This window comes from Aptenodytes patagonicus, chromosome 27 (genome assembly GCF_965638725.1).
Source record: "Aptenodytes patagonicus chromosome 27, bAptPat1.pri.cur, whole genome shotgun sequence".
Lineage (NCBI taxonomy): Eukaryota > Metazoa > Chordata > Aves > Sphenisciformes > Spheniscidae > Aptenodytes > Aptenodytes patagonicus.
Window position 1 is genome coordinate 2,888,737 of NC_134975.1, and position 26,360 is coordinate 2,915,096.

General features: G+C 60.8%; 1 protein-coding gene across 3 annotated transcripts in view; it reads left to right on the forward strand.

Annotated features, from left to right (window-relative positions):
• LRP1 (LDL receptor related protein 1) overlaps window positions 1-26,360 on the forward strand; it is a 92,889-nt gene that overhangs the window by 47,871 nt on the left and 18,658 nt on the right. For 2 of the 3 annotated variants that reach the window (XM_076360434.1, XM_076360436.1), the window contains 42 exons: window positions 44-187; window positions 569-805; window positions 1,383-1,563; window positions 2,036-2,258; window positions 2,515-2,704; window positions 3,224-3,349; window positions 4,004-4,144; window positions 4,465-4,590; window positions 4,853-4,969; window positions 5,125-5,205; window positions 7,395-7,562; window positions 7,970-8,152; window positions 8,354-8,554; window positions 8,642-8,887; window positions 9,191-9,388; window positions 9,909-10,113; window positions 10,278-10,442; window positions 10,838-11,082; window positions 11,408-11,539; window positions 11,652-11,879; window positions 12,056-12,230; window positions 12,825-12,919; window positions 13,170-13,319; window positions 13,564-13,704; window positions 14,022-14,150; window positions 16,975-17,106; window positions 17,359-17,493; window positions 17,580-17,709; window positions 18,306-18,432; window positions 18,718-18,869; window positions 19,040-19,164; window positions 19,441-19,812; window positions 21,042-21,231; window positions 21,651-21,855; window positions 22,080-22,272; window positions 22,726-22,851; window positions 22,952-23,080; window positions 23,569-23,688; window positions 24,397-24,510; window positions 24,986-25,135; window positions 25,423-25,557; window positions 26,101-26,217. In XM_076360434.1, the coding sequence (XP_076216549.1) occupies window positions 44-187; window positions 569-805; window positions 1,383-1,563; window positions 2,036-2,258; window positions 2,515-2,704; window positions 3,224-3,349; window positions 4,004-4,144; window positions 4,465-4,590; window positions 4,853-4,969; window positions 5,125-5,205; window positions 7,395-7,562; window positions 7,970-8,152; window positions 8,354-8,554; window positions 8,642-8,887; window positions 9,191-9,388; window positions 9,909-10,113; window positions 10,278-10,442; window positions 10,838-11,082; window positions 11,408-11,539; window positions 11,652-11,879; window positions 12,056-12,230; window positions 12,825-12,919; window positions 13,170-13,319; window positions 13,564-13,704; window positions 14,022-14,150; window positions 16,975-17,106; window positions 17,359-17,493; window positions 17,580-17,709; window positions 18,306-18,432; window positions 18,718-18,869; window positions 19,040-19,164; window positions 19,441-19,812; window positions 21,042-21,231; window positions 21,651-21,855; window positions 22,080-22,272; window positions 22,726-22,851; window positions 22,952-23,080; window positions 23,569-23,688; window positions 24,397-24,510; window positions 24,986-25,135; window positions 25,423-25,557; window positions 26,101-26,217 (6,879 nt within the window). The remainder of the gene's footprint in view (window positions 1-43; window positions 188-568; window positions 806-1,382; window positions 1,564-2,035; window positions 2,259-2,514; window positions 2,705-3,223; window positions 3,350-4,003; window positions 4,145-4,464; window positions 4,591-4,852; window positions 4,970-5,124; window positions 5,206-7,394; window positions 7,563-7,969; window positions 8,153-8,353; window positions 8,555-8,641; window positions 8,888-9,190; window positions 9,389-9,908; window positions 10,114-10,277; window positions 10,443-10,837; window positions 11,083-11,407; window positions 11,540-11,651; window positions 11,880-12,055; window positions 12,231-12,824; window positions 12,920-13,169; window positions 13,320-13,563; window positions 13,705-14,021; window positions 14,151-16,974; window positions 17,107-17,358; window positions 17,494-17,579; window positions 17,710-18,305; window positions 18,433-18,717; window positions 18,870-19,039; window positions 19,165-19,440; window positions 19,813-21,041; window positions 21,232-21,650; window positions 21,856-22,079; window positions 22,273-22,725; window positions 22,852-22,951; window positions 23,081-23,568; window positions 23,689-24,396; window positions 24,511-24,985; window positions 25,136-25,422; window positions 25,558-26,100; window positions 26,218-26,360) is intronic. The other variant, XM_076360435.1, reaches the window with a different exon arrangement.

Sequence of the window (26,360 nt, forward strand, 5' to 3'; positions counted from 1 at the left end):
TCTGGTTGCCTCCGGCCACTGGAGCCTGTGCTCTGTGTTGCAGTAAGGAGCCATGCCTGCGAGCCAGATCAGTTTGGCAAGCCGGGAGGCTGCTCGGATATCTGCCTCCTCGGGAACAGCCACAAGACCCGAACCTGCCGGTGCCGCTCTGGGTTCAGCCTGGGCAGCGACGGGAAGTCCTGCAAAAGTGAGTCCTGGCCCTCCCCAGAGAGCTGTGGCAGAGGGGTTCGGAGGCTGGCGGCCACCCCTCTCTGTGAGGGACTGGGGTGGGCAGAGGCACTTGTGCCAGACGATTGGGAGCACACAGGTCCAGGGGCAAGCAGAACTTTTCAATTCCTTCCCTCCCTGTTGCAAACACCCGTTTCCTTCCCGGCCTAAGCTGTGGGCTGCCTGCTGGGCTCTGCAGTCCCTGCAGACCTGCTGGGTGCAGGGGTAGGTTGCTGCCTCCTCCTGGTCTCTGTGTCATAGCTGCAACCCTGCGAAAGCCCCGATGCCACGTGCATCGGGCTGCCCACCCCCAGTGCCACCCTGGCCTGTCTGGTGGTGACGGTTCTCCCTGTCTTTGCAGAGCCTGAGCACGAGCTGTTCCTGGTGTACGGGAAGGGGCGTCCGGGCATCATCCGTGGGATGGACATGGGAGCCAAGGTGCCGGATGAACACATGATCCCTATTGAGAATCTCATGAACCCCCGAGCGCTGGACTTCCACGCTGAGACCGGTTTCATCTACTTTGCTGACACCACCAGCTACCTCATCGGGCGCCAGAAGATTGACGGCACGGAGCGAGAGACCATCCTGAAGGATGGTGCGTGGCCGAGGGGCCCTGCCTGGTCCCTCCCCAGTGCGGTCAGCCCCTGGGAGCTGGCAGCAGTGGCCATCAGCACATTTCCTTGCATAATGGCAGCGCTTCTGTCCTCTCCCTTGCATCTTTGACCCTTAAAACTAAGGTTTGAAGCTGCTATCTGTAGATTGCTATTGAGAGACAGGTACAGAGCACGTGCCCCAACAGAGGCAGGGGAGGGATGCCTGTCCCTGGATGTCCCCCTCCTGCCCAAGCTGGCCCACCCCAATCAGTCAGGGTCCCTGGGGCTCAGCGTAGTGGCTGATCCTTCCCCACGCTGCCAGCCGAGTATGTTTGCATTGCCTCGGGGCAAACCAGCCAAGGACGCTCCTGAATTTGGCTTTCTGCAGCCCAGGCTTCCTGTGGCTGTGGTACCTCAGGGAGCTGCCTGCACTGGGGCAGGTCGTTCCCCATCTGTTTGAGTTGGGATTGGGTGGTGCTGAACACACCGTGAATGGTACAGGGCTGTCGCTTCCACTTCTTGTCTTCCTGCTGCTGCGCAGCCCTGGTGATGAGCACCCACTCCTGCTTTTCCCCAAAGGTATCCACAATGTGGAAGGGATCGCTGTGGACTGGATGGGGAACAACCTGTACTGGACTGATGATGGCCCCAAAAAGACCATCAGTGTGGCTCGGCTGGAGAAGGCTGCCCAGACACGGAAGACGCTGATCGAGGGGAAGATGACCCACCCCCGAGCAATCGTGGTGGACCCCCTGAATGGGTGCGGGTGCCTGGGTGGGCAGGGCTGGCTCATGGGAGGGCATGGCCACTCCTGCCCGCAGCAAGGACTGGCAGAGCTGGCGGTTAGGTTCCCAGCTCTGCATGGCTTGCGGGTGCCCCGCTGTGTCTCCGAGCGTTCACGGTGGCTCCCAAGCTATGACAGCGGGGCTAGGTGGGGCAGCAGCTCCAGCTGCGGTGACGGCAGCAGCTCTGTGCTGTGCGGCAGCTTCAGCCTGGGCTTGGTGGCACTGGCGCGGCCAGGAGGGTCGTCGGGCCATTGCATTGGGCTGGAGCCTGGTTGTAGGCACAAGGCAGCAGGACCTCCCTGCTGCTTTGTGTCAGCCGCTCTGCGAGCAGCCGGAGAGTTCACACCTGGTTCAGTGGAGGCAGAGCTGGTCGCTCTTCAGATCAGCAGTGGGCTGGGCTCCGAGCCCAGCTCGTCTGCCTCTGTAACAGCTTAGGGTCTGTGGCAGGTGGATGTACTGGACAGACTGGGAGGAGGATCCCAAGGACAGCAAGAGGGGCAAGATCGAGAGGGCCTGGATGGACGGTTCCAACCGCAACATCTTCATCACCTCCAAGACTGTCCTGTGGCCCAACGGGCTGAGCCTGGACATCCCAGCCAAGATCCTCTACTGGGTGGATGCTTTCTATGACCGCATCGAGATGGTCTACCTCAATGGCACCGAGCGGAAGGCAAGTGGAGGCCCCACCGGCGCTCAGACACTGATCGCGCCTGAGTTGGGGTCATGGACAGCCAAACCATTGCCTTGGCTGTCTGCGTCTGCTGCGGGTCTGCTCAGTGGGTGGCTGGCCACATTCAGCCACGCTCCCCTGCTGCCTGTCCCCTCCTCTCCCTTTCCTCTGTCCCTTGCCCTGTCCCGCCATGCGGGGTTTCCCTGGGCACCCATCCCAGCTAATGACAAGCCTCTCTGCCTCCCTGCACTCGCAGATCGTGTACGAAGGACCTGAGCTGAATCACGCCTTTGGGCTGTGCCACTACAGCAGCTTCCTCTTTTGGACTGAGTACCGCAGCGGGAGCATCTATCGGCTGGACCAGGCCTCCAAGGTGGTGAGCCTGCTCCGGAACGAGCGCCCACCCATCTTCGAGATCCGGATGTATGACGCGCAGCAGCAGCAAGGTGCTGGGGCCACCTCTGGCACCACAGGGACCTGCCACGCACGAGGGAACGGGGGCACTGGAAGAGGGATGGGACTGGGGACTTGGGGGCTGAGGAAGTGCCCTGCCTAAGCAGCCCCCCACCTCTTTTTGCTTCCTTTTGACCATATCCCTGCCTCTCTGTCCATCCCCATGCATCCTGACTTTCTGTAAACCCTGCTATCACTCATCCTCTGCCCTTCCAGCCTTTCCTCTCTTTCTCCCCCTCCCCCTCTTGGCTTCCTGGCTAGTTCAGCCAGGCTTTGTGTCCTCTGAGGAGTCCCCACTGCCTTGCATGGACTGATAAACTGGGATTTCCAGCTGGTGAGGGATCACCAGTGCCTTGCATGGCCTGATAAACTGGGGTCTCCAGCTGGGTTCCAACTGTGGAGCCTGTTGAGGGAGTTCAGGGGGCTGGGGGCACACAGCAGCCCCCCATGGGTCAGCAGGGTTCCCTGAGCGCTGAAGTCCCCTTCTCCTCACCCCTGCCTTGCCTCTGCAGTGGGCTCCAACAAGTGCCGCGTAAACAATGGCGGCTGCAGCAGCTTGTGCCTGGCCACCCCCCGGGGCCGTCAGTGTGCCTGTGCCGAGGACCAGATCCTGGGATCGGACTCTGTCACCTGCCAGGGTAGGCTGCCTTGGGGCCTGGCCCCTGGCGGGGACCTCCTTTCCCTAAGGGATGGGCGGGGGCATGGGGTCTGTGGCTGCGCTTTGGCACATCAGCAGTCGTGCCTCGTGGTGGGGGGCTGGCCTGGGGCTTGGGGAGGTGGGAGGCACCCATGGGAGCTTGCAGACGAGTCATGTTACCGGCTCCGGTTCCTCCTCTTGCACAATGGCAGCAGGACAACCGCCTGCCCAGGAAAGTGGGTGGAAATCCTTGGTGGGGATCGCTGCACTGAAGCCATGCAGCCGTGTCTGACGCTGCCCACAGAGTCGGGGCAGGTTCGCTCTGCTGCCAGCATGGGGGAGAGCCAGGTTCAGGGTTGGGAACCTGGGCAGTACTGTGCTTTGCCAGCTTAAATGAGAGGGGTGAAGCTCTGCTGGTGCAGCCCATGCATGCAGGCTGAGCCAGGGTCTCTCCGCCTCGATCATGGGCTGCACCTTCTCATTTTGTGCTCAGGAGCTGGTGCACGTGGGCACAAGTGTCTGTGTACTCTCTCAGCGCTGCTGGGCAGTTGTGTAGACATCCTGCCACCCTGGGGACACAGGACTGTCCTCGCTGCTGTCCTGCACTTGGTCACTTGGTTAAAATAATCCCCTCCCTTTGCTTTTCCCTTGCCAGCCAACCCGTCCTACATCCCCCCTCCGCAGTGCCAGCCCGGGGAGTTCGCCTGCAAGAACAACCGCTGCATCCAGGAACGCTGGAAATGTGATGGGGACAACGACTGCCTGGACAACAGTGATGAAGCCCCCGAGCTCTGCCGTGCGTAGCCACCTCCTGCACAGCAGGATAGTGGTTTACACACTCTTGGGGCAGCAGGATTCAGGCTAAGCTTCCCCCAGATGTGGGGCCAGTGGCTGGGATGGGGTCAGGCAGCCAGGACCCCTGCATCCCTTCCCCAGCTCTAGGAGGGGAGTGGGCTTGAGCGGTTGAGGGGGGAAGTGGTGATTAGGATCCTGGATCCCCAGTTTGTCTGAGGCTCCCTGCCCTTTTCTCTCTCAGTTTTTCTCTCCATCAGATGTGGAGGAGGAATGGGGGTGGGATGGAGAAGGGCAGGTCCTGAGTGTGTGTCTCCCCTGCAGACCAGCACACCTGCCCCTCGGACCGTTTCAAGTGCAAGAACAATCGCTGCATCCCCAACCGCTGGCTCTGCGATGGGGACAACGACTGCGGGAACAACGAGGATGAGTCCAACTCCACCTGCTCGGGTAAGGAGCCTGCTTCGTCATCAGGGAACAGAGGGAGAGCTCGCACTGCTGTGCTGAGCTGCAGCCTTTGCTGTTCCCTGTGTGCTGCAGGGCTGAGGCCGAGGTTTCAGGGCCTCATGCGTCCCTGCTGCCCACCTTGCAGCCAGTTTGGCTTCTGCGCCTGTGCCTCACAGGAGCCCCGGGGGGTTTGTTCCCCGCCTTTCCCCCAGCAAAGCAAGGCACCACCAGCTACTAAAGCTCTGTCTGTCTCTCCCTGGGTCAGCTCGGACCTGCTCCCCCAACCAGTTCTCCTGTGCCAGTGGGCGCTGCATCCCCATCTCCTGGACGTGTGACCTGGATGATGACTGCGGGGACCGCTCCGACGAGTCTGCCTCGTGCGGTGAGCTGGGGTGGGGAGCGCTGGGAGCACAGGGCCCTTTGGGGGAGCGCTGCTCCTCACCCCACCACGGGGCAGAGGCACCAGTGGGGCCAGGTGTGAGGATTGGGGCACAGGGTGTCTCCCCCACACTGATCGTGCCTCTGCCTCCTCTGCAGCCTACCCAACCTGCTTCCCCTTGACACAGTTCACCTGCAACAACGGGCGCTGCATAAACATCAACTGGCGGTGTGACAACGGTAAGGATCATGGCCCCGCAGCTGCCAAGGGGGGTGCAGCCGGGGACAGTGAGATCAGATACAGGGATGCCAGCCTGGCAGGGGGCCCTGTTCCTGTAAGGGCCACTTCTCAGCCTTGTGCTAAACAGCAGAGCCCCGGCCCTGAAGGGAGGAGGCATTAGCTGAAGCTGTAAGTGCATCCTGCAACACCGAGACCCACATTTTCCTTGGCTGCCCTTGGGAGAGTGTGTGTTCCAGGAACAGCCTGGCAGGGATCGTTTCAGCAGACCTTGGCTTTCTTTGCAAGGTGGCCAAAACTGCCCCAGTGCTTGAGATGAGTGTGGAGTGGCCTATGCTGCTGGCGGGGCTGAGCCAGGTCCTGTAGCCCCAGGGAAGGCAGGAGAGGTCTCCCGGTGAGCTGAGGTCTGGCCTCGGATCTGTTTCCAGGGCCAGGCCTGGGAGAGAGGGTTTGCCCCAAGGCTGCTTTCCTTCCCCACAGGTTTATTTCAGTCTTTCTAGCAGCTCTGCATCGTTAGGTTTAATTAGTGGCTTCAAAGCAGGCGAGACACATTCAGAGCTGCAGAGTGCACGTGCCGGTGCAGGGGGTTAGCGGGGAGCTGCGGGTGCAGGTCTCTCCCTGGGGTCTTCTGGAGCAAGTGGCCTCTTCCTCCTGGGGCAGCCCCACCTCTAAGCCATCCCCACCAAGGGACAGTCTCTTTTCCTGGGGATCCACCAGTGCTGGCAGCCAGGCACTCACAAAAGCAATGGCCTTGGTGTGGAGCACCTCCGTACAGCTGAGAGCCTCGCCAGGCACCCACGGGGCAGGAGCTGCAGTGACAAGGGGCTCCCAGCCCAGCTGCCCCAGGCTCCCCCCAGCACCCTCCGCTGCTTCTGGTCTTGCCTCCCAGGCCGCTTGGTGTGCCTGCGCAGCCTCTGTGTGTCCCTCTCCATGTCGATGTTCGCGTCCCAGCGTCAGCATGTTTTTGTGCTGCTCTCTGTGCGTGTGCCATGTTGTGCTGTTTTGTTTGTCATTGTGCCCACTCTCCTGTCTGGTTGGTTCTGTGTTTCAGAAAAAGATTGTGGGGATGGCTCTGACGAAAAGAACTGTCCAAAGCCTACCGGTTAGTGCATAGATCAACATGCACCAGACCCCCAACCTGGCCCCACACAAGCCCCAAACCTGCCCCCTCCAGAGTCCTTCAAGCCCCGTGGGCTGCTTCTCCAGACACTGGCAATGCCCCCCATGCTCTCTGGCAATGCCACCCACTCTCTGGCAATGCCCCCTGCACTCCAGCAGCAGGAGGGACATGCTGGGTGCCCGGGAGCGAAGCAGCCGTCCCTCCTGGCTCACCAAGTGGGGTTGCTCGGGAAGCTCCTGTTGTGGTGGGAGCCCGGAAAGGTCGGGGTCTGCAGCTGCAGGAGCTGCGCTGCTGGTGAAGCTATGCGGCAGCCATCAGTGCCATTGTCCCCGTGCCTGTCTTGAGCTCCCCTGTGTGGGGGGAGACAGAGGCACGGGGAGGGAAAGGCCCTTTACCAAACTCAGGTGGGGTGTCCGCAGTGGAGCAGAGCCCTGTGGTGGTTCCAGCAAGCCAGGCTAGCCCCGTGCCCCGTGCCAGCACCAGCGGGGCAGGCAGAGGGGGCTGCATTGCCAGTGTCGCAGCACTGTCAGACTGAAGCTCCCCCTGCCCATCAACGGGTGATGGGGTTTCCTCCAGGCAAGCTGACACCCCCCAATTGGCTTTACCAGCCCATCTCCCCATGGATGTGCCCTGTAAAGGAGTGCACTGTCCCCCCAGCTCCGCTCCCCCTCCAGAGCGGAGCGGCCCCCTTGGCACTGGGCACCCTCCCAGCCTCCCCAGGTACATGGCTGATCTATGCAGTTTCTGTGTTTCATTTCCTTTGTGCACTGCTGGTGCTGTGGCCGTGCCTGGCGAGCGTGTTGGGGGGTGGGAGGGCTGGGGACCAGGGGCTCTCCATTCAGCCTGGCCTCTCCTGTGGGGGTCCCACTGCCAGCGCCGAAGGGCTGCCTGTTGCCCCACGTCCTGTCTTCTGGCGTGGTCCGTCTGATCCCTGTTGTTCCCCGCTTCCCCCGGCCGCCTCCTCTGGCGGGGGATCTCTGCCTGCCTTCCTCCTGCCGTGCCTCCACGAGCCCTCCTGGCCGGCTGGCCAGGTGCTCTCTGAGCCCCTTCCCACTCCCCTTCCCTCTCCAGACAACGACTGCGGGGACAACAGTGACGAGGCGGGCTGCAGCCACTCCTGCTCCAGCAACCAGTTCAAGTGCAACAGTGGGCGCTGCATCCCCGTGCACTGGACCTGCGACGGGGACAACGACTGTGGGGACTACAGCGATGAGACTCACGCCAACTGCACCAACCAGGGTGAGCCCCAAGTCACAGTGGGGCTGGGCTTCCCCTGTGCTGCTGCTCGGTGTCCTCCCTGGGGGGACCCAGGTCCTGACCTGGGAGGGAGCAAGTGGGCGATGGAGGAGGTGAGCACGGCAGATGGACCCTCCCGGGCATCAGCTCTGCTGTTGTCCTGCCTGGAGAGCCGCAAGCCCCCCCCCGAGCAGAGCGCCCCCCCTTCCAGGCAGGGAATCCTGTAACCTCCTCTGCCCACCCTGGATGCCCAGATACCCCCCGTCCTGCACCTCTGGGTGCCCCCGGCCCTTTTTCTGCCAGGCTGAGTGCCCGGTCCTCCTCCCGTCCCCTGAGCCCACCCAGTTCCCACCGGGTTCCCAGCTCCTTGGGGTGAAGGCAGTGACTGGGTGCACATGCCCTCTCACCAGCCACGCGCCCACCTGGGGGTTGCCACACTGACGAGTTCCAGTGCCGGCTGGACGGGCTCTGCATCCCCATGCGCTGGCGCTGCGATGGCGACACAGACTGCATGGACTCCAGTGATGAGAAGAACTGCGAGGGGGTCACCCATGTCTGCGACCCCAACGTCAAGTTTGGCTGCAAGGACTCAGGTGAGAGCAGGGGAGGGGGGAACCACTGCCCCCTGCCCCCTCTGACCTGGGGAAGGGACTGGGGCCCGCCTTGGCTCAGTGGGGATGGGGACAGGGGAGACGGTGGAGGGACACCAGCTCTGGGGTAGCCAGGACCCCAAGGACCTGAAATAACGTTTCCTCTGCATCTGATCTGCCCCCTCCTTGCTCCTGCCTCGGCAGCCCGCTGCATCAGCAAGGCCTGGGTCTGTGATGGGGACAGTGACTGTGAGGACAACTCGGACGAGGAGAACTGCGAGTCGCTGGTGTGCAAACCTCCCTCCCACACCTGCGCCAACAACACCTCCATCTGCCTCCCCCCCGAGAAGCTCTGCGACGGCTCTGACGACTGTGGGGATGGCTCCGATGAGGGCGAGCTTTGCGGTGAGTGCGGAGCTGGGTGCTGGGACATGGGGTCTCCCCTGGTCGGGAGCGGGATGAGGACCTGACGAGTGCGTCCTTTCTCCACAGACCAGTGCTCCCTGAACAATGGTGGCTGCAGCCATAACTGCACCGTGGCCCCCGGTGAGGGCATCGTCTGCTCCTGTCCCCTGGGGATGGAGCTGGGCTCAGACAACAAGACCTGCCAGATCCAGAGCTACTGTGCCAAGCACCTCAAGTGCAGCCAGAAGTGCGAGCAGGACAAGTACAACGTCAAGTGCTCCTGCTATGAGGGCTGGATGCTGGAGCCCGACGGCGAGAGCTGCCGCAGCCTGGGTGTGTGCGGGTGGGCTGCAAGGGCTGGCAGTATCGCCCCAGCTGCCTGTGGTGGGGGTTGTCCTCCCCCCGCTCTTGGAGGCAGCAGTAGCGGAGATGAGGACCGTGCTGACGGGCATGGCCAGGTCCTGGGGGGATCTGCCTGCCGACAGTGGACCCCTCGCTGTCCCCACCTGGCACAAGCAGCCCTTTACAGTGCAGGGGTGTGGGTGGTCCCATAGCTGGGGCTGGGGCCAGGAGCCAGGGACACCTTCCCCCTGCTTTGTCCATGCCCCCCTTCTGACCCTGCCCTGCTTTCCCCAGACCCCTTCAAGCCATTCATCATATTCTCCAACCGCCATGAGATCCGCCGCATTGACCTGCACCGGGGTGACTACAGTGTCCTGGTCCCCGGGCTGCGCAACACCATTGCTTTGGACTTCCACCTCAACCAGAGCTCGCTGTACTGGACCGACGTGGTGGAGGACAAAATCTACAGGGGAAAGCTGCTTGAGAATGGGGGTGTGTAGCCCTGGAGCAAGCTGGCGGGGGCCAGATGGGTGGGAAAGCAGGGATGCGGTTCTGGGATAGGGTGCCAGCAATGACTCCTTGGCACCCCGCAATGGTGCAGCCGCTGGAGCCCAGCCCCTGTAGCAATCCTATTCTGCTCTCCAAAGTTGCTCATTATGCAGGAGTTAATTAGCATTCCCAGCACTTCTCTAATGGTAATTGCAGCCCAGCAGCTGGGAGCACAAAGCCAGGCCCCTTCCCCATCAGTGCTGCAGAGCCGCGGGAGGGGGCACCCGCGGGAGGGGGCACCTGCGGGAGGGGGCACCTGCAGGGGGGCAGCGAGAGCCCAGCACCAGGACCACAGATGTGGGGCTGAGCCCTTTGGGGTTCAGGCCCCGTTTGGTGAAGAAACGTCCCCCCACCATCGACCCCAGTCAAGCTGGGTGGAGCTGTTCAGGACTGGGGTGCAATGGTGGCGGATGGACCGGAGACAAGGCACCAGCCTGAGCCCTCCCGGCATTGTGCCCCGCAGCTCTGACCAGCTTCGAGGTGGTGATACAGTACGGGCTGGCCACCCCCGAGGGGCTGGCCGTGGACTGGATCGCTGGCAATATCTACTGGGTGGAGAGCAACCTGGACCAGATCGAGGTGGCCAAGCTGGATGGCACCATGCGAACCACGCTGCTGGCTGGGGACATCGAGCATCCCCGCGCCATTGCCCTGGACCCCCGCTATGGGTAAGGCAGGAGGGGACATCGGTCACCAGGACATGGTGGCACCCTTGGGATCTTATGGGGGGACCAGGCCATGGGCTCCTGTTTGGGCACACACCCCACTGCCGATTTGGGAGGCAGAGCTTTGTGTGTCTGTGCTGACCGTCCCCACGCACTGTCCCTCGCAGAATCCTCTTCTGGACAGACTGGGACGCCAGCCTGCCCCGCATCGAGGCAGCCTCCATGAGTGGCGCAGGCCGGCGCACCATCCACAAGGAGACGGGCTCGGGGGGCTGGCCCAACGGGCTTACTGTTGACTACCTGGAGAAGCGCATCCTCTGGATCGATGCCAGGTAGGACCAGGACACCCATCTCTGCTCTGCGCCTCCCCGTCCCTTCTGGACCCCTGCCGTCCCTGTCCCACCCAGCTGTGGCAACTTCCCCCTTGCTCCTGTGTCGTTCTGCCATTTGACTGCTGGGCTGGGAGCGAAAGCCTTTGCTCTGTGGGGTCTGTTTGTGTCTGCAACATGTTCCAGCCTTTGCTCTGGGTTTTCTCCTCTGTGGGGGCTCTGATCCCTGGTGTAAATCAGTAGTCGTCCTCCTCCCCAGCATTAAGCAGAGCAGAGGAGGCGGCTGCTTAGGCCCTGTGGGTTGTTGCTGTTGGGTTAAAGACCTGGCCTTTGCCTGTGGCTGGTACCCCTTGCCCAGCCGTCTGCCTGCTCTCACCCCTTGTCTCTGCTGGGCACAGGTCGGATGCCATCTACTCAGCCCTGTACGATGGGACAGGGCACATCGAGGTGCTGCGGGGACACGAGTACCTGTCGCATCCTTTTGCTGTCACCCTGTACGGGGGTGAGGTCTACTGGACTGACTGGCGCACCAACACGCTGGCCAAGGCCAACAAATGGACAGGGCACAACGTGACAGTGGTGCAGAGGACCAACACGCAGCCTTTCGACCTGCAGGTGTATCACCCCTCCCGGCAGCCCCTGGGTGAGGCCTGGGGAAGTGGTGGCAGGATGGGGGGGGGGCACGATGGGGAGGTGGTGCTGGCATTCGGTGTGCACCCACACCCACTCGGAGCATTGCATGGGAGCCACTCCTACCTCCGTGGCTGCCCCTTCTCACCCTCCACTGAGCTGGAGGCCTCCACTATGGGCCTGGCCACCCAGCAAAGAAGCGTCCTGGGGTGATGAGGCTTATGGGGCAGAGCTTCTTGACAGGGCAGGCAGGGTCTGGGAGGTCTGCAGCTCTCTGGGGCCTGCTGGGTAGGTGTCTTCTGGAACAGGGACATCACTGAGTCTTACCCCCTTTGCAGCTCCTAATCCCTGTGAAGCCAACGGGGGCAAAGGGCCGTGTTCCCACCTCTGCCTCATCAACTACAACCGCACGTTGTCCTGTGCCTGCCCCCACCTCATGAAGCTGGACAAGGACAACATGACCTGCTATGGTAGGGGTCTGTCCAGGCTGCCCCAGGGTGGGGAGGACGAGCAGGTGCTTCAGAGCCAGCTCTGCAGACCAGGCTGAGGTCCCATGACTGCCCCTCTTGTCTTTCTCCCCAGAGTTTAAGAAGTTCCTGCTGTACGCACGGCAGATGGAGATCCGGGGCGTGGACATTGACAACCCCTACTACAACTACATCATCTCCTTCACGGTGCCCGACATTGACAACGTCACGGTGGTGGACTATGATGCCCTGGAGCAGCGCATTTACTGGTCTGATGTCCGCACCCAGACCATCAAGAGAGCCTTCATCAATGGCACCGGCGTGGAGACTGTCGTCTCTGCAGGTGGGTGTGGAGGATCCTCGCCCCGCACAGCTGCTCCCATCAGGTCCCGGAGCTGGGGAAAGCTGCTAGCCCTCCAGAGGCTTCAGCTCCGTGAGATCAGCCCTTCCTCTTCATTTGAGCATCATCCCAGACCCATTCTCGCAACTAACGAGTCTCCCTTCTCCATTCCCTTTCAGACCTGCCCAACGCTCACGGCCTCTCTGTGGATTGGGTTTCCAGAAACCTCTTCTGGACCAGCTACGATGCGAACAAGAAGCAGATCAACGTGGCCCGTCTGGATGGCTCCTTCAAGAATGCAGTGATCCAGGGGCTGGACAAGCCTCACTGCCTGGTGGTTCACCCCCTCCGGGGGTAAGTCTCTGGCAGGATGCAGTGCCAGCAGGCTTGGGGTCGGGCCAGGAGCGTTGAAGGAGGAGAAGGTGTACGTGCAGGCACACGTGTGTGTGCGCGTGACAATGCACGTGCATGGTGGAAGAGAGAACAGGTTGCTCTCCCTATGTGTCAGTGCGTGTAGGAGGTGTGTGAGAGGAGACGGGGCCACAGCTTGGGAGGTGTGTGTCTGTTGGTACACGCAAAGCAGCAGGCTGCATTTCCGTACATGCACGTGTGCGCGTGAAGGAGAACAGGCTGCGGATAAGTGTGCATCCACGAGTGTGTGCCAGTCTGGGTGTGCACGGGGCTCAGCTGGGCAGGGCTGCACGAGTGTTTGCAAACACCAAACCCTATCCCAGGTCCCGGCACCGGAGGCGAGGAGGCTGTTGGGCTGCCTGGGCTGTGCAGTGAGAGGGGAGAGGGGCCAGCACAGGGCTGGCCTCAGCCTGGAGAGCAGGCTGGGGTGGCAGGGGCTGGCAGAGCCTGGGTGGGCTGAGAGGGTAGCAGAGCTGCGTGGGCCATCTCCGCGGGGCTGTTGGAGCCGCCGTGCTCAGCGTCCCCTCACTGGTGCAGGAAGCTCTACTGGACAGACGGGGACAACATCAGCGTGGCCAACATGGACGGCAGCAACCGTACTCTCCTCTTCACCAACCAGAAAGGGCCTGTTGGTACGGACTCCCCCACGCCTCCCGGTACCACCCCGCCTTGCAGTGCCCTTGCTTGGGCCTAAGAGCCTCAAGCCCCGACTCTGGCAGTCCTGGCTCCCCGGGGGGCTGGCAGCTGGTTTGTGCTGGGTCACCCTGACCTCGTGTGCCCATTCTCTCCATCACCCCATCTGCTCTGCCAATCCCATCCCACCTCCCAGATGGTGGCAGTCCCTGCGTGCCACCTGGACACTGACAGTCCCTTGCTTTCCAGGCCTGGCCATTGACTACCCAGAGAGCAAGCTGTACTGGATCAGCTCTGGCAATGGCACCATCAACAGATGCAACCTGGATGGCAGCAACCTGGAGGTGATCGAGTCCGTGAAGAGTCAGCTGAGCAAGGCGACTGCCCTGGCCATCATGGGTGAGAGCTGGCAGGGTGATGGGGGCGGTTCATGAAGCCCTTTCCTTTTCTCCTGGCCCTGCCCAAACAGACTGCTCGTTGCCACCTCTAGCAGCTGTGGAGGGGATGCTTCTCCACCAAAGGCTGAGCTCAGACCCCTTTTTCCAGGCCATCGCATGTAAATCTGTGTGGAGCTACCGCTCTTTGCTTCTGGGGCGGGAGGGGATGGGGAAAGCTGCTGCATGTTCCTGCCTTCTCCTCCCAGGCAATAAGCTGTGGTGGGCTGACCAGGCCTCCGAGAGGATGGGCACCTGCAACAAGAAGGACGGGACAGAGGTGACAGTGCTGCGCAACAGCACCACACTGGTGATGCACATGAAGGTGTACGACGAGAGCATCCAGCAAGGTGAGCATGTGGTCCCTGGGGCAGAGACCCTGCAGGGCTGGGCAGCGGCTCGTCCGCTCCACCGGGGTGCCAGCGGGGCCAGAGTCTGGCCCACAGTGGCCAGGCAGCCGGCTGACCCCATCCCTTCTTGCTGGCCCAAGCCCGGCCCTTGCCCTCGCGCCAGGTCCCTGCCAGCTGGCACAGAGCACCCATGTCTCATGCAGCTGCCCCGAGCAGCACTGGCCCCAGCTGCCCCAGCCTCTCCCCAGGTGCACACAGCCCCGGCAGGTGTGCCCTGGCCCCCGGCTGCCCCTCACCCCCACTTCTCTCTGCGGCAGCTGGAACCAACCCCTGCAGCCTAAATAATGGCGACTGCTCACAGCTCTGTCTCCCCACTTCCGAGACCTCCCGGTCCTGCATGTGCACCGCAGGCTACAGCCTGAAGAGCGGACAGCAGTCCTGCGAAGGTGAGCATGCCTGTCCCCATCCCCTCACCCGAACTACCCCCTCGGAGCAGAGAGACCGTGCGGCCTCCCCTGGCCATGCCTGCTGCGTACTGCAGCTCCGCCTGTGCTGCATGGTGCTGTGCAGCCAAGCAAGGGATGTGTGCCAGCGTGGTGCATGGGGGGCTAGTAACCACTCACTCTGGCTGTGTGCGGGCTCCTCCCAACTGCCCCGCTGCTCCCTGCAACCAGCAGCGCTGTGGAGGGACGCTGGGGGCTAGAGAGACGCCGTGGGGTTGGGGGGACTCAGGAGGGGCTGCTGGCTCAGGCTGCAGTGGGACCCTCACATGGGCTGTCCCTGTGAGGGGCTGGCAGCAATGAGTGTGGGCAGCATGGGGGCACTGCCCAGGCACCAAGGGCTCTGGGTTTAGCAGGAGGAGGGGAGCATGACTGCACAGTGGGAGCCCTCAAACGAGAGGTGAAACCCTTTGCTGTCAGCAGTGGGTTTGGGTCACTGACTTGCTGCAGTCACTGGGAATGGGGCTGGACAGCCAGCACAGCATTTGCTCTGCAGATTCCCAGTCCCTGCCCAGTTTGCCACTGTCTCCCTCGGGAGGGAAGAGCCCCCCCACTCCCCGGTCGCTGCCAGGGCCTCTGAAAGGCTGTTTGTGTGCAAAACGTTCTTGGTGTTTTTGGAGGGGGCTGGCAGAGCTGCTGCACCATCTGGGTCAGGGCAGGGACTGAATAACAAGCGCTGCCCTGACCCAGATGCGGTGCAGAGCCTTTGTCAGTGCTCGGGGGCGGAGGCAGCTCTAGAAGGAGGCCTCGCTTGTGCCTCCCCTGTGCCCTGGTGTGGGTCAGGACCCCTTGAACAGGCTACTCTGGGGCTTGCAGCCTCCAAGGAGGTCCAGGCAGGGCCTGCTGGAATGCAGCCCCTTCGTAGAGCTGAGTAGGGAAGGGCTTTGCGGCTGTTCCCTGGTTCCTGCCCCAGCCATCAGAAACCTTGTCCCTGACTATGTCCATGTTCGGTTTAGAGTGGGTTGTTCCCTGCCCTCTTTCCCCAAGGTTTGCCATTCCTTCCCCTGCCCAGTGTGGTGGTGAAAGCCACCCCATCCTGATCACAGAGGAGTTAATAGAATCATAGAATGGTTTGCGTTGGAAGGGACCTTAAAGATCTAGTTCCAACCCCCCTGCCATGGGCAGGGACACCTTCCGCTAGACCAGGTTGCTCAAAGCCCCATCCAACCTGGCCTTGAACACTTCCAGGGATGGGGCATCCACAACTTCTCTGGGCAACCTGCGCCAGTGCCTCACCACCCTCATAGTGAATAATTTCTTCCTTATATCTAATCTAAATCTTTCTTCTTTCAGTTTAAAGCCATTACTCCTTGTCCTATCACTATATGCCCTTATAAAAAGTCCCTCTCCAGCTTTCTTGTAAGGCTCTTCAGGTACTAGAAAGCTGCTATAACGTCTCCCCAGAGCCTTCTCTTCTCCAGGCTGAACAATCCCAACTCTTTCAGCCTGTCTTCATAGGAGAGGTCCTCCAGCCCTCTGATCATCTTCGTGGCCCTCCTCTGGCCTCACTCCAACAGGTCGTTCTTATGTTGGGAGCCCCAGAGCTGGACGCAGTACTCCAGGTGGAGTCTCACCAGAGCGGAGTAGAGGGAGGGAGAATCACCTCCCTCGACCTGCTGGTCATACTTCTTTTGATGCAGCCCAGTATACAGTTGGCTTTTTGGGCTGTGAGCGCACATTGCCGGCTCATGTTGAGCTTCTCATCAACCAACACCCCCAAGTCCTTCTCCTCAGGGCTGCTCTCAATCCATTCTCTGCCCAGCCTGTATTTGTGCTTGGGATTGCCCCGGCCCATGTGCAGGACCTTGTACTTGGCCTTGTTGAACTTCATGAGGTTCGCACAGGCCTACCTCTCAAGCCTGTCAAGGTCCCTCTGCATGGCAACCCTTCCATCCAGTGTGTTGACTGCACCACACAGCTTGGTGTCGTCGGCAAACTTGCCGAGGGTGCACTCAATCCCACTGTCTGTGTCGCCAACAAAGATGTTAAACAGTGCCCGTCCCAGTACAGACCCCTGAGGAACACCAGTCATCACTGATCTCTACTTGGACATCAAGCCATTGACCACAACTCTTTGAGTGCAACCATCCAGCCAATTCCTTATCCACCGAGTGGTCCATCCATCAAATCCATGTCTCCAATTTAGACAAGGATGTCGTGCGGGACAGTGTTAATGTCAAAAAGTTTTCTCCTTATGTTCATCCTGGTTAGTCCCCTCTCGCATGGGGACCCAAGCTAAGCAGGGGCATCCCTCCCTCCGTGAGAAACCACAGTGCTGCAAAGCTTTCAAAGTGTGCCACGCATGCTGCCCATGCAAACACGTCACCCCCCCAACCGCAGCACCGTGGGCAGGATCAGGCACTTGGTGTCCAGCAGGACTGCCTCCCCAGCCACCTCTCCAGCTGCCTGCGGAGCTGCTGCTCACGCTGCCAGCCCATGTCTCACATGTGTCAGCCTTGGAGTCAGCCGAGAGGTGGACATAGGGGCTGCCTGTGCGGGGATGCTTCAGGCAGCCGCACAGCCTGCCGGCAGGTCCAGCCAATGCAGTTCAACTCTGCCCTGCCTGTCACTCTGCTGTCCTGGGCCATCTGCCTGGCCCAGGGACTCGTGGTGCTGCTGTTATGGCAGGGTTGAGCCCTCCCACCAGCCCTGCCAGGCTTGTGCTCGTCCACGGAGCTGCTGCCACAGTTTTCCATGAGTTGTGGCTGTCTTTTGAAGGGACAGCGTGTGGTTTGTGGGATGCATCTGACTGTCCCTGCATCTGTTGCAGGTGTTGGCTCCTTCCTCCTGTATTCGGTCCATGAGGGGATTCGCGGCATTCCCCTGGACCCCAATGACAAGTCGGATGCTCTCGTGCCCGTATCGGGGACCTCCCTGGCTGTGGGGATCGACTTCCATGCAGGTGACACGGGGTCTGGGAGCAGGACAACAGGGCTGGAGAGGTCGGGGAGGGGGAGCGTGATGGGGACCATCACCAGACCCTCCTTTGGCAGTGCTCCGGCCTAGAACATCTCTCCTTGGCAGCTCTGGGTGAGGGAGGGTTTCAGGTCCCGATGCTGGGGCCTTGGGGTGGAGCTCAGCCCGTGTCTGTGCCACCCTTGGGGTGACCCAGAGGCGGTCACTGACACCCGGTCTCCTGCCTGGCCCCTCTCAGAGAACGACACCATTTACTGGGTGGACATGGGTCTGAGCACCATTAGCCGGGCCAAGCGGGACCAGACATGGCGGGAGGACGTGGTCACCAATGGCATTGGCCGCGTGGAGGGCATCGCCGTGGACTGGATCGCTGGTGAGATGGGGCTTCAGAGCAAGGAGGAGCGGGTGAGCAGTCAGGAATCAGGGCTCATGCGGGTGTTCACCGTCCCCTCTCTGCAGGAAACATCTACTGGACGGACCAGGGCTTCGATGTCATCGAGGTGGCCAGGCTGAACGGGTCTTTCCGCTACGTGGTCATCTCACAGGGGCTGGACAAGCCGCGGGCCATCACAGTCCATCCAGAGAAGGGGTGAGACAGTACACAAAGCCACCCGGAGAGGGCCATCAGCTGGGGGTGGGCATGTACTGGAGACCCCCAGCACCCTCCCAGCAGAGCCATGCAGTTTGCACGCAGTGGAGAAGGACTCGTAGGTCTCCTGCCACACCAAGGGACAGGCCCCTGGTGTCCAAACCAGCTGGGTTTAACTGCCCTTTTGCTGATGGGCTGAGCTTCCTGGGAGCTCCCCATGACTTGTGGGTGCCAGCACCTCATAAAATCCAATTGGAGCCTCCCCAGACCGGCTCCAGCTTTGGACAGAGTCACAGGGAGAGGAGAGTTGTTTGGATCTGGGGAAGGATGGAGAACAGCACCTTACGTGCCTGGTACATGGGCTGGTTTCTGGGCTGCATCCAGCTGCAAAGTAGTGCTCCTTTCTCCAGCTGCAGCGTGGTCTGCAAGCACACGGCAGCCAGGAGGCTGGCAGATCACCAGGGGTCTGGAATGAGGCCCTGGTGTGGAGGGATGAGGGGGAGAGGTGTTTGTCCTCTGCTCCAATGGCCAAAAGGCCCAAGGATGCTGCTTCTGGCCAGCCCTGTGGTGACCACCGTCCCTGCTGTCCCCTGCAGGTATCTGTTCTGGACGGAGTGGGGGCAGTACCCCCGCATTGAACGGTCACGCCTGGATGGGACTGAGCGGATGGTGCTGGTGAACGTCAGCATCAGTTGGCCCAATGGGATATCCGTTGACTATGAGGTACAGCCACCAGCTGGGAGGACGGTGTCGCCCTGGGGCCTGGCAGGGAGCGTGCCGGTCCCAAGGGTCACTGCAGCCGTGCCCCTGTGGTGGGGCCTCTGGGGACACAGCTGCCCTTCCCAGGACCCTGGAGTCTCCTTTCCAGTGCAGGGAGGGTTGTCCAGGGTGGTCGTCTTGGGAACCCTGGGACCTTCTGCCAGACATGGTGGGAGGTGCGGAGGGTGCCTTAGTGCTACTCTGGTGCACTGCTCCATTGCTGACTGGGATGCTTTCTCATTGCCTCAGGACGGGAAGCTTTACTGGTGCGATGCCCGGACAGACAAGATTGAACGAATTGACCTGGAGACGGGCGAAAACCGAGAGGTTGTCCTGTCCAGCAACAACATGGACATGTTCTCGGTGTCGGTCTTTGAGGAGTATATTTACTGGAGCGATAGGTACGGTGCCCGAGAGGTCTGGTGGTGCTGGGGGTGCCCCAGGCACCGGCTGGGGGGGGGGGTGGGGGGACCTGGCAGGTGCTATGGGGAAGGCGGTGGAGCTGAGCCCTGCCGCAGGGTGCTGCTGGGGTGGGCCCTGCGTCAGTTGCTCAGTGACTGTCCTTTCTTAGGACTCATGCAAATGGCTCCATCAAAAGAGGCAACAAGGACAACGCCACTGAGTCGGTGTCCCTGCGGACAGGGATTGGCGTGCAGCTCAAGGACATCAAAGTCTTCAACCGGGCCAGGCAGAAGGGTGCGTCCAGGAGCAGGGTGTCAGCCCCTTGTGCAGTGCTGCCGACCGCCAACGGATGCCCAGGCTGGGCTCCCACAGCAGGCAGATGCGGGGAGGGGGATGGAAACAAACAGGCCACTGTGTCCTCGTCAAAGAACCATGTCGCGCCGTGGGCTGAGCCCATTTCTTCACCCACTTCCCCTGGGAGCGGGGAGAGATGAAAAGCGGCCGAGTGGGAGCATCCCCCTATACAGAGCCTGCCCAGTCCCTCGAACAATCCCCCCCTTTCCTCCCCAGGCACCAACATCTGTGCCCAGAGCAACGGGGGCTGTCAGCAGCTCTGCCTGTTCCGGGGCAGCGGGCAGAGGACGTGCGCCTGCGCCCATGGCATGCTGTCTGAGGACGGGGTGAGCTGCCGGGACTACGACGGCTACCTGCTGTATTCGGAGCGCACCATCCTCAAGAGCATCCACCTGTCAGATGAGAACAACCTCAACGCACCCATCAAGCCCTTCGAGGACGCGGAGCACATGAAGAACGTCATTGCCCTGGCCTTTGACTACCGCTATGGCTCCAAGGGCAGCAACCGCATATTCTACAGCGACATCCACTTCGGCAACATCCAGCAGATCAATGACGATGGCACAGGGCGCAAGACCATCGTGGAGAGTGAGTGTCACAGGGCTCCCTCTGTGTGCATCTGCCCTCAGACCCCTCTTCTCTGTTCTCCCCCGCCACCTCTTCCTGAACTCCCTTTTTTTCCTTTTCTCAGTTAACGTTTTTTGGTATTTTTGAGAGGCGTTTTGAGTGGCAGCTGTTAAGGGTTCAGCTGTGAGCTTTCTACCAGAGCCTCTGGAAGAGGCAATAGCCTGTGGTAGAGGACACAAGTGTCAGGAGCAGTCTGCAGAGCTTATTCTGGCAAGAAGAGTGTATCACGAGTCTCAGGCGTGCACGTGGGTATGCATTGCTCTAGAAACAAGGCACTGCAGCAAACGGGATCTGCTCTGTGTTTGCATTTGACTTCCAAGACAGACCTGTTGAGCCTGAGCAAACCTTGCCACGCCTGGCCCTGTCTTCACCCCCAGCCCTTGGTTTGCACTTGGTTGGTTTTATTGGCTGCTACAGCAGTTGAAAAAACCGTGTCTGTTGCTCTGTGTCACTAGGAGGCACCTCCAGCAAGGGTTATAGATGTGCTTGCTAATGAGTGTATTTACATTTGGCACTTGGGATAGCTGTTATCACTGAGATCAGGAGAGCAGGGCCCATCTGTCATAGCCGGTTCATTAAACCTTTTCCTGATCGTTAACGAGGGAGGAGGGATGGGTGTACAGCTCAAGTTCCTGGGCTGGGAGCTGGAGGGAAGGTCTCCCTGGTCCGCCATGAGTCTTCATCTTGTCACTTTGTGCCTCTGGGCCTCAGCTCTCCCCTGGCAGAGGGAGACTCTTCCCTTCCCAGCGCTGCTGCTGCGGGGACGGGGGGACCCGGAGCAAGGCCTGGCCAGCACAGGGGAGATGATTAGAGCATGAGCTTGAAAGCCGAGTTCAAGTCCTCGTTTCATCATAGGTGAACATCACTCAGCTTTCCTACAAGGAAGTGTTGTTACCTGGTTGGTAGCAGAGGTCTGCCCAGGAGGCCTTCCTGGGGTCTCAGCTCACCCGTTTAGCACAGACACCAGCCCAGCCCTGCTGAGTCCCCTCAGGTGCTGCCACATTGGCGCCGTGTTAGCAAGCAGCCAGAGCCTCTGAGGGATTTTTTTCGGGTGTAATTAAAAGCAGTAACTGCACACTGCCAAAGCCGCATCCAAGTGTTATGGTCAGCACTGGCTGTGCTGAGTGAGCCAGGCAGCCTTGCAGGAGCATGGGCTGGACACAACCCTTGCCTGTCCTCCCCTCCTGCAGACGTGGGCTCGGTGGAGGGGCTGGCGTACCACCGCGGCTGGGACACACTGTACTGGACAAGCTACACCACCTCCACCATCACCCGCCACACCGTGGACCAGAGCCGCCTGGGGGCTTTCGAGAGGGAGACGGTGATCACCATGTCGGGGGACGATCACCCCCGGGCCTTTGTGCTGGACGAGTGCCAGAAGTGAGTGGCCGTGGGTGGTCCAGCCAGCCTCCCCAGGGGTCCACGTGGTCCCAGCGCCAGCGTCCAGGCGGACATCCCTCCACTGGGGAGGAAGCACTGGTTCCCAGCACAGAGATTATTGGACCCCAGGGAGGAAAGGCCCTGTGCCCCCCCTCCCCACATGTCCTTCAGCACCCCAAAGCAAAGACAGAAACCCCGTCCCATCGCCTTCTCTGGCCGGCTGGTACCATGGCGTACCACATTTCCCATCTGGCTGCAGTGGCCTCATTCATCCCCCTCCCACCCCTTTTTGTGGGGACGATGTCCCATCCATCCCAAAGTCCCTGGAAGACCCACAGCAGCAGAGGGGTGGGTTGAGCCAACACGTACATGGCAGAGAGCTGGGGTTGCAAAGGCATCGCGTGTCTCTTCCCTTCCAGCCTGATGTTCTGGACCAACTGGAATGAGCAGCACCCCAGCATCATGCGTGCCACCCTCTCTGGTGCCAACGTCCTCATCATCATTGACCAGGACATACGAACACCCAATGGGCTGGCCATTGATCATAAGGCCGAGAAGATCTACTTCTCTGATGCCACACTGGACAAAATCGAACGCTGTGAATACGATGGCTCCCACCGCCATGTGAGTCCAGACCTGGCCCCAGTGGCAGAGATGGGGGAGGAGAGCAGCAAGTGTTGAAACTGTGGCTGGCGCATTGTCAGAGGAAAGCAGAGCTGTTTCTGGGGCACGGGGGGAGTCAGGCCTTCCCCTGGGGCAGACACATGGGGACAGGCTGCGTTTGGGTGCTGGGGGCTGCGTCCCACAGCCAGGTTCCCTCATGCTCATGGTTTGCGGATGTCTGGCAGGTGATCCTGAAATCAGAGCCTGTGCACCCCTTTGGCCTGGCTGTCTACGGCGATTACATCTTCTGGACAGACTGGGTGCGCAGGGCTGTGCAACGAGCCAACAAGTATGTGGGCACCGACATGAAGCTTCTGCGTGTTGACATCCCCCAGCAGCCCATGGGCATCATTGCCGTGGCCAACGACACTGACAGCTGTAAGGACTATCCACCCATCACCTGCAGCCTCACCACCATGTGCCCCGGCTCCCCTGCCTCTGCCAGACCTCTGCCCCCTCTCTTGGGTGGCTCAGCCCCCTGCCAGGCAATGCTGCTCTTCCACCCCATCTGCAGGCCAGGGGAAGGGGGAACCCATCCCACCATCCTTCCTGGCCTGTCATTGCCCCTTTGGGACCCTCACGCCAAGGCCTGTCCATCTCCAAACCCTGTGCAGGCTGAAGAGAGAGAGAATTTGCCCCATTTGTGCTCTTTCCAGGGCATCCTCCTTGCAAGATCTGGGGAGACTGGGTGCCCCCAACCCCATGCATCCCCTATAGCCCCATCTGAAGAGCTTGGGGAGGAACCCCTACTTTTCCTTTCCCCAGCAGGGAGGACAAGGGGAAGGGACAGCTGAGACTGTCCCTGGTGTGACTGCTCTCCGTCTCTCCTAGGTGAGCTGTCCCCGTGCAGGGTGAACAATGGTGGCTGTCAGGATCTCTGCCTGCTCACGCCCAAAGGACACGTCAACTGCTCCTGCCGTGGCGAGCGCGTCCTGCAGGAGGATTTCACCTGCAAAGGTGGAGGGGAGGTGGAAGTGGGAGCTGATGGGGATGGGAAGGGGAGGAGGAGAGGCCGGTCTCAGCCTGGCAGAGCTGACATTCCCCGCGCCCTCCCCAGCCCTGAATTCCACCTGCAACATGCATGACGAGTTTGAGTGTGGGAACGGCGACTGCATTGACTTCAGCCGGACCTGCGATGGCGTGGTCCACTGCAAGGACAAGTCAGATGAGAAGCAGTCCTACTGCAGTAAGGTTCCTCCTCTTGCTGCTTTGCTCAAACACATACACACACCCCCTGGCACGCGCAGGCACTCTGATTGAGCTGTTGGCTCTGTTCGGCAAAGGGAGCCAGGACTCCTGGGTGTCTTCTCGTGTCCCTCAAGTGCTCGCAGTCCCTCTTGCCCTCCCAGAGATGGGCCCAGCCAGGCCAGGCTTTAAGGGCTCCAGACCTTTTCCAGTTTTGCGGGGCAGGCTGGAGAGTGGGACACCTTGAGCCGATCCGGTGGGTGCTGCAGCACCCTCCCTCTAACACCAACCCTTGCTCCTCAGCCAGGAGGGGTCTCTGCTGGGCAAAGGCCAAGCTTAACCCTGCGATGTTGCCAGCACAGCACGAGGGAGCCTGTTTCCTAATCCTGCTTGTGTAGTTTCTTCCCCTGCCGAAAGGTCCCTGAGGAGCTGAGACATCCGAGGGCACCGGCCCTCCCCTTGCACTCACCTTCTCCTCCTCCCTCGCAGGCAGCCGCAAGTGCAAGAAGGGTTACCTGCACTGCATGAATGGGCGCTGCATCGCCAGCCGCTACTGGTGCAATGGCATGGATGACTGCGGGGACAACTCGGACGAAGTGCCGTGTAACAGTAAGCAAGCTGGCTGGCTCCTGGCCAGCCCTTGCCAGGGCTCAGTCAGCTGTCTGGGACAGGGACAGAGGCTTCGGGAAAGAGTTACCTTCAGCTTGACAGGATCAGAGCAGAGCCAGGGCTTAACAGAGAGTCAAGGTCTAAATCCTACTCGTGCTGCTTGTGCCACAGACCACTTTGTAAAGCTCACTCCCTGACAGCTGGGAGGAAGGACTCCCGAGTATGGCCCTGCAGCACCCAGAGCCTCCCGAGAACAGTGGTTTGACACCCAGGAGGAACACAAGGCGATGGCGAGGCGCAGTGTTGCTGCTCCTCATGGCTTCTGTGCTCTTGAGAAAAGGGCACCCGAGCATCCCCAAGGGCAGCAGCCCTTCAGAGCTGCAGGGCTGCAGGAGCCTGTCTGCTTGGTTCAGAACCAACAGGGAAGGTCAGGAGCTTCCCTGAGCCTGTCCAGGCCTGCTAGCGACAGGCCAGCTCAGGAGACGAGCTTAGGCTGCCAGGCAGAGTGCTTGAGCCAGAGAGGCACCAGGTCTCAGCTGGGAGGGGACCAGAGCTGGGAGTGCAGGATCAGGCGGTCCATAGCTGTGCTGGGCAGCGGGTGTATGTGCATGCATGCACATCCGGAACGCAAGTGAGGGCCATGGGCGGGCTGTACGTGCTGGGTCCCACAGCCCAGCCTCATCCGCTGTGGGGGCTTCCCCCTTGCAGAAACGAGCTGCGCTGCTACTGAGTTTCGCTGCCGAGATGGGAGCTGCATTGGGAATTCAAGCCGCTGTAACCAGTTCATCGATTGCGAGGATGCTTCGGATGAAATGAACTGCAGTGAGTGCCCCAGCTGCTGTCCCATGTTCCCTGCTGCCTCCCCAGCTCTGCCCTGCTGTAGCTCTGGAGATGCTCCTGCCCTCTGCGCCTGTGGGCAGGGGCCTGGGTCTCTGCACCTTGTTTCAGTCTTTGGGACTTGTGCTGAATCAGAGAGGGAGAAGGGCCCTGGCTCCCATCTCGTCAGCAGAGGCCAGCCCAGGTTAGCCTGCCGGCTGGAAGCAGCCCCAGCCCATCACTGCAGCTCCCCACACTGTGCTTGGCACCTCACCACCTGACAGCCTGTCAGAAGCGCTTAACACAGTCCCAGCAGCTCGGGGCACACGTGGGGCAGAGTCAGCTCGGTGCTGCTCTGGGAAGGGAAGGGCTGTCAGCAGCAAGGCAAGGGCTCATGCTGTGTGGTGGGAGCTGGGCCAAAGGGCTGTGCCACTGGTGAGCAGCACCCGTCACCCGGGGCTCCTGGTGTGGTTCCTTGCAGCCGCCACTGATTGCAGCAGCTATTTCAAGCTGGGGGTGAAGGGTACCACATTCCAGAAGTGCGAACACACCTCTCTGTGCTATGCTCCAAGCTGGGTGTGCGACGGGGCGAATGATTGTGGAGACTACTCAGATGAGCGCAACTGCCCAGGTGAGAGCAGGGAGAGGAAAGGGGGCTCGGGCCTAGGAGAGCAGGGGCATCACACCGACTTTCTGGCCGGGTGCTCCCCCTTGGGGTCTGTTTGGGCGGTGGATGCTTTGTTTGCACACCGGGAGCATCGTCCTTTGCCTGTGCAGCTCCTGCACAGAGGGTGCTGCAGGGCGCTGATCAATGCAGGATCACAGAGAGCTTTTGGGAAGGAATTCTTTGGAGTCGGGCAGTTCTGGGTTGGGCGCATCCATACCACCACCCTTACTGATGTTTCCTTCACAAACCAGGTGGGAGGAAACCCAAGTGTCCAGCCAATTACTTTGCCTGCCCAAGCGGGAGGTGCATCCCCATGACTTGGACCTGTGACAAAGAGGATGACTGTGAAAACGGAGAAGACGAGACTCACTGCAGTGAGCGGCAGGGTGGGGAGAGCAAGGCACTCCGGGGTGATAGCATGGGGTGGCGAGTGCAAGCATGCTGGAGGGGAAGCAGGACCCTCTCCTCTCTCTGACATCCCTTTGCCAAGGATCAGACTCCAGATTCTTCCCCCTCTGTGGTCTTATTCCACAAGCTTGGGCTTTTAACTGTAACCAATGCAAATGTCCTTGTGCGTTTGTTTGCTCAGCACATGCATGAGCGTCCATGGTCATTTTGAGGATGGCCAGTTACGGCTCACTTGAGTTACGTTTTTAGTTCCAACCTCCCTGAACAAACCCCAAACGGTGCTCAGGAGCTGGGGAACCTCCCCAGCTCCAGAGCGGGGAATCCCACACCAGTCCTACAGCTGCAGTGCCTGTCAACATGGCATGTGGGCACTGCCAGGTCTGGGCAAGCAGTAGCCCCAGCATCACCCTGGGCTCCAGCCCTGGAGCCTGGCTGGCCCAGCCTGGCTGTGCTCTGCTGCTGTGTCCTTCCCCCTGCATCGCCCCTGCTCTGACCCCTCTTCTCCTGTCCTTCTCTCCCAGACAAGTTCTGCTACCCCGTGCAGTTTGAGTGCAACAACCACCGCTGCATCTCCAAACTCTGGGTGTGTGACGGAGCAGATGACTGTGGGGATGGCTCTGATGAGGACAGCCGCTGCCGTGAGTCTGCTCCAGCCCCTGCTCTGACCTCTCTCAGGCACTGCGTGCGCTGCTGCTCCATCTCTGTGTATTCCTGCCTCTGCCCATCCCTCCTCCTACCCTTGCTTTCCTGTGCTGTGGTCCTCACTGCTCTCCTGGGTTCT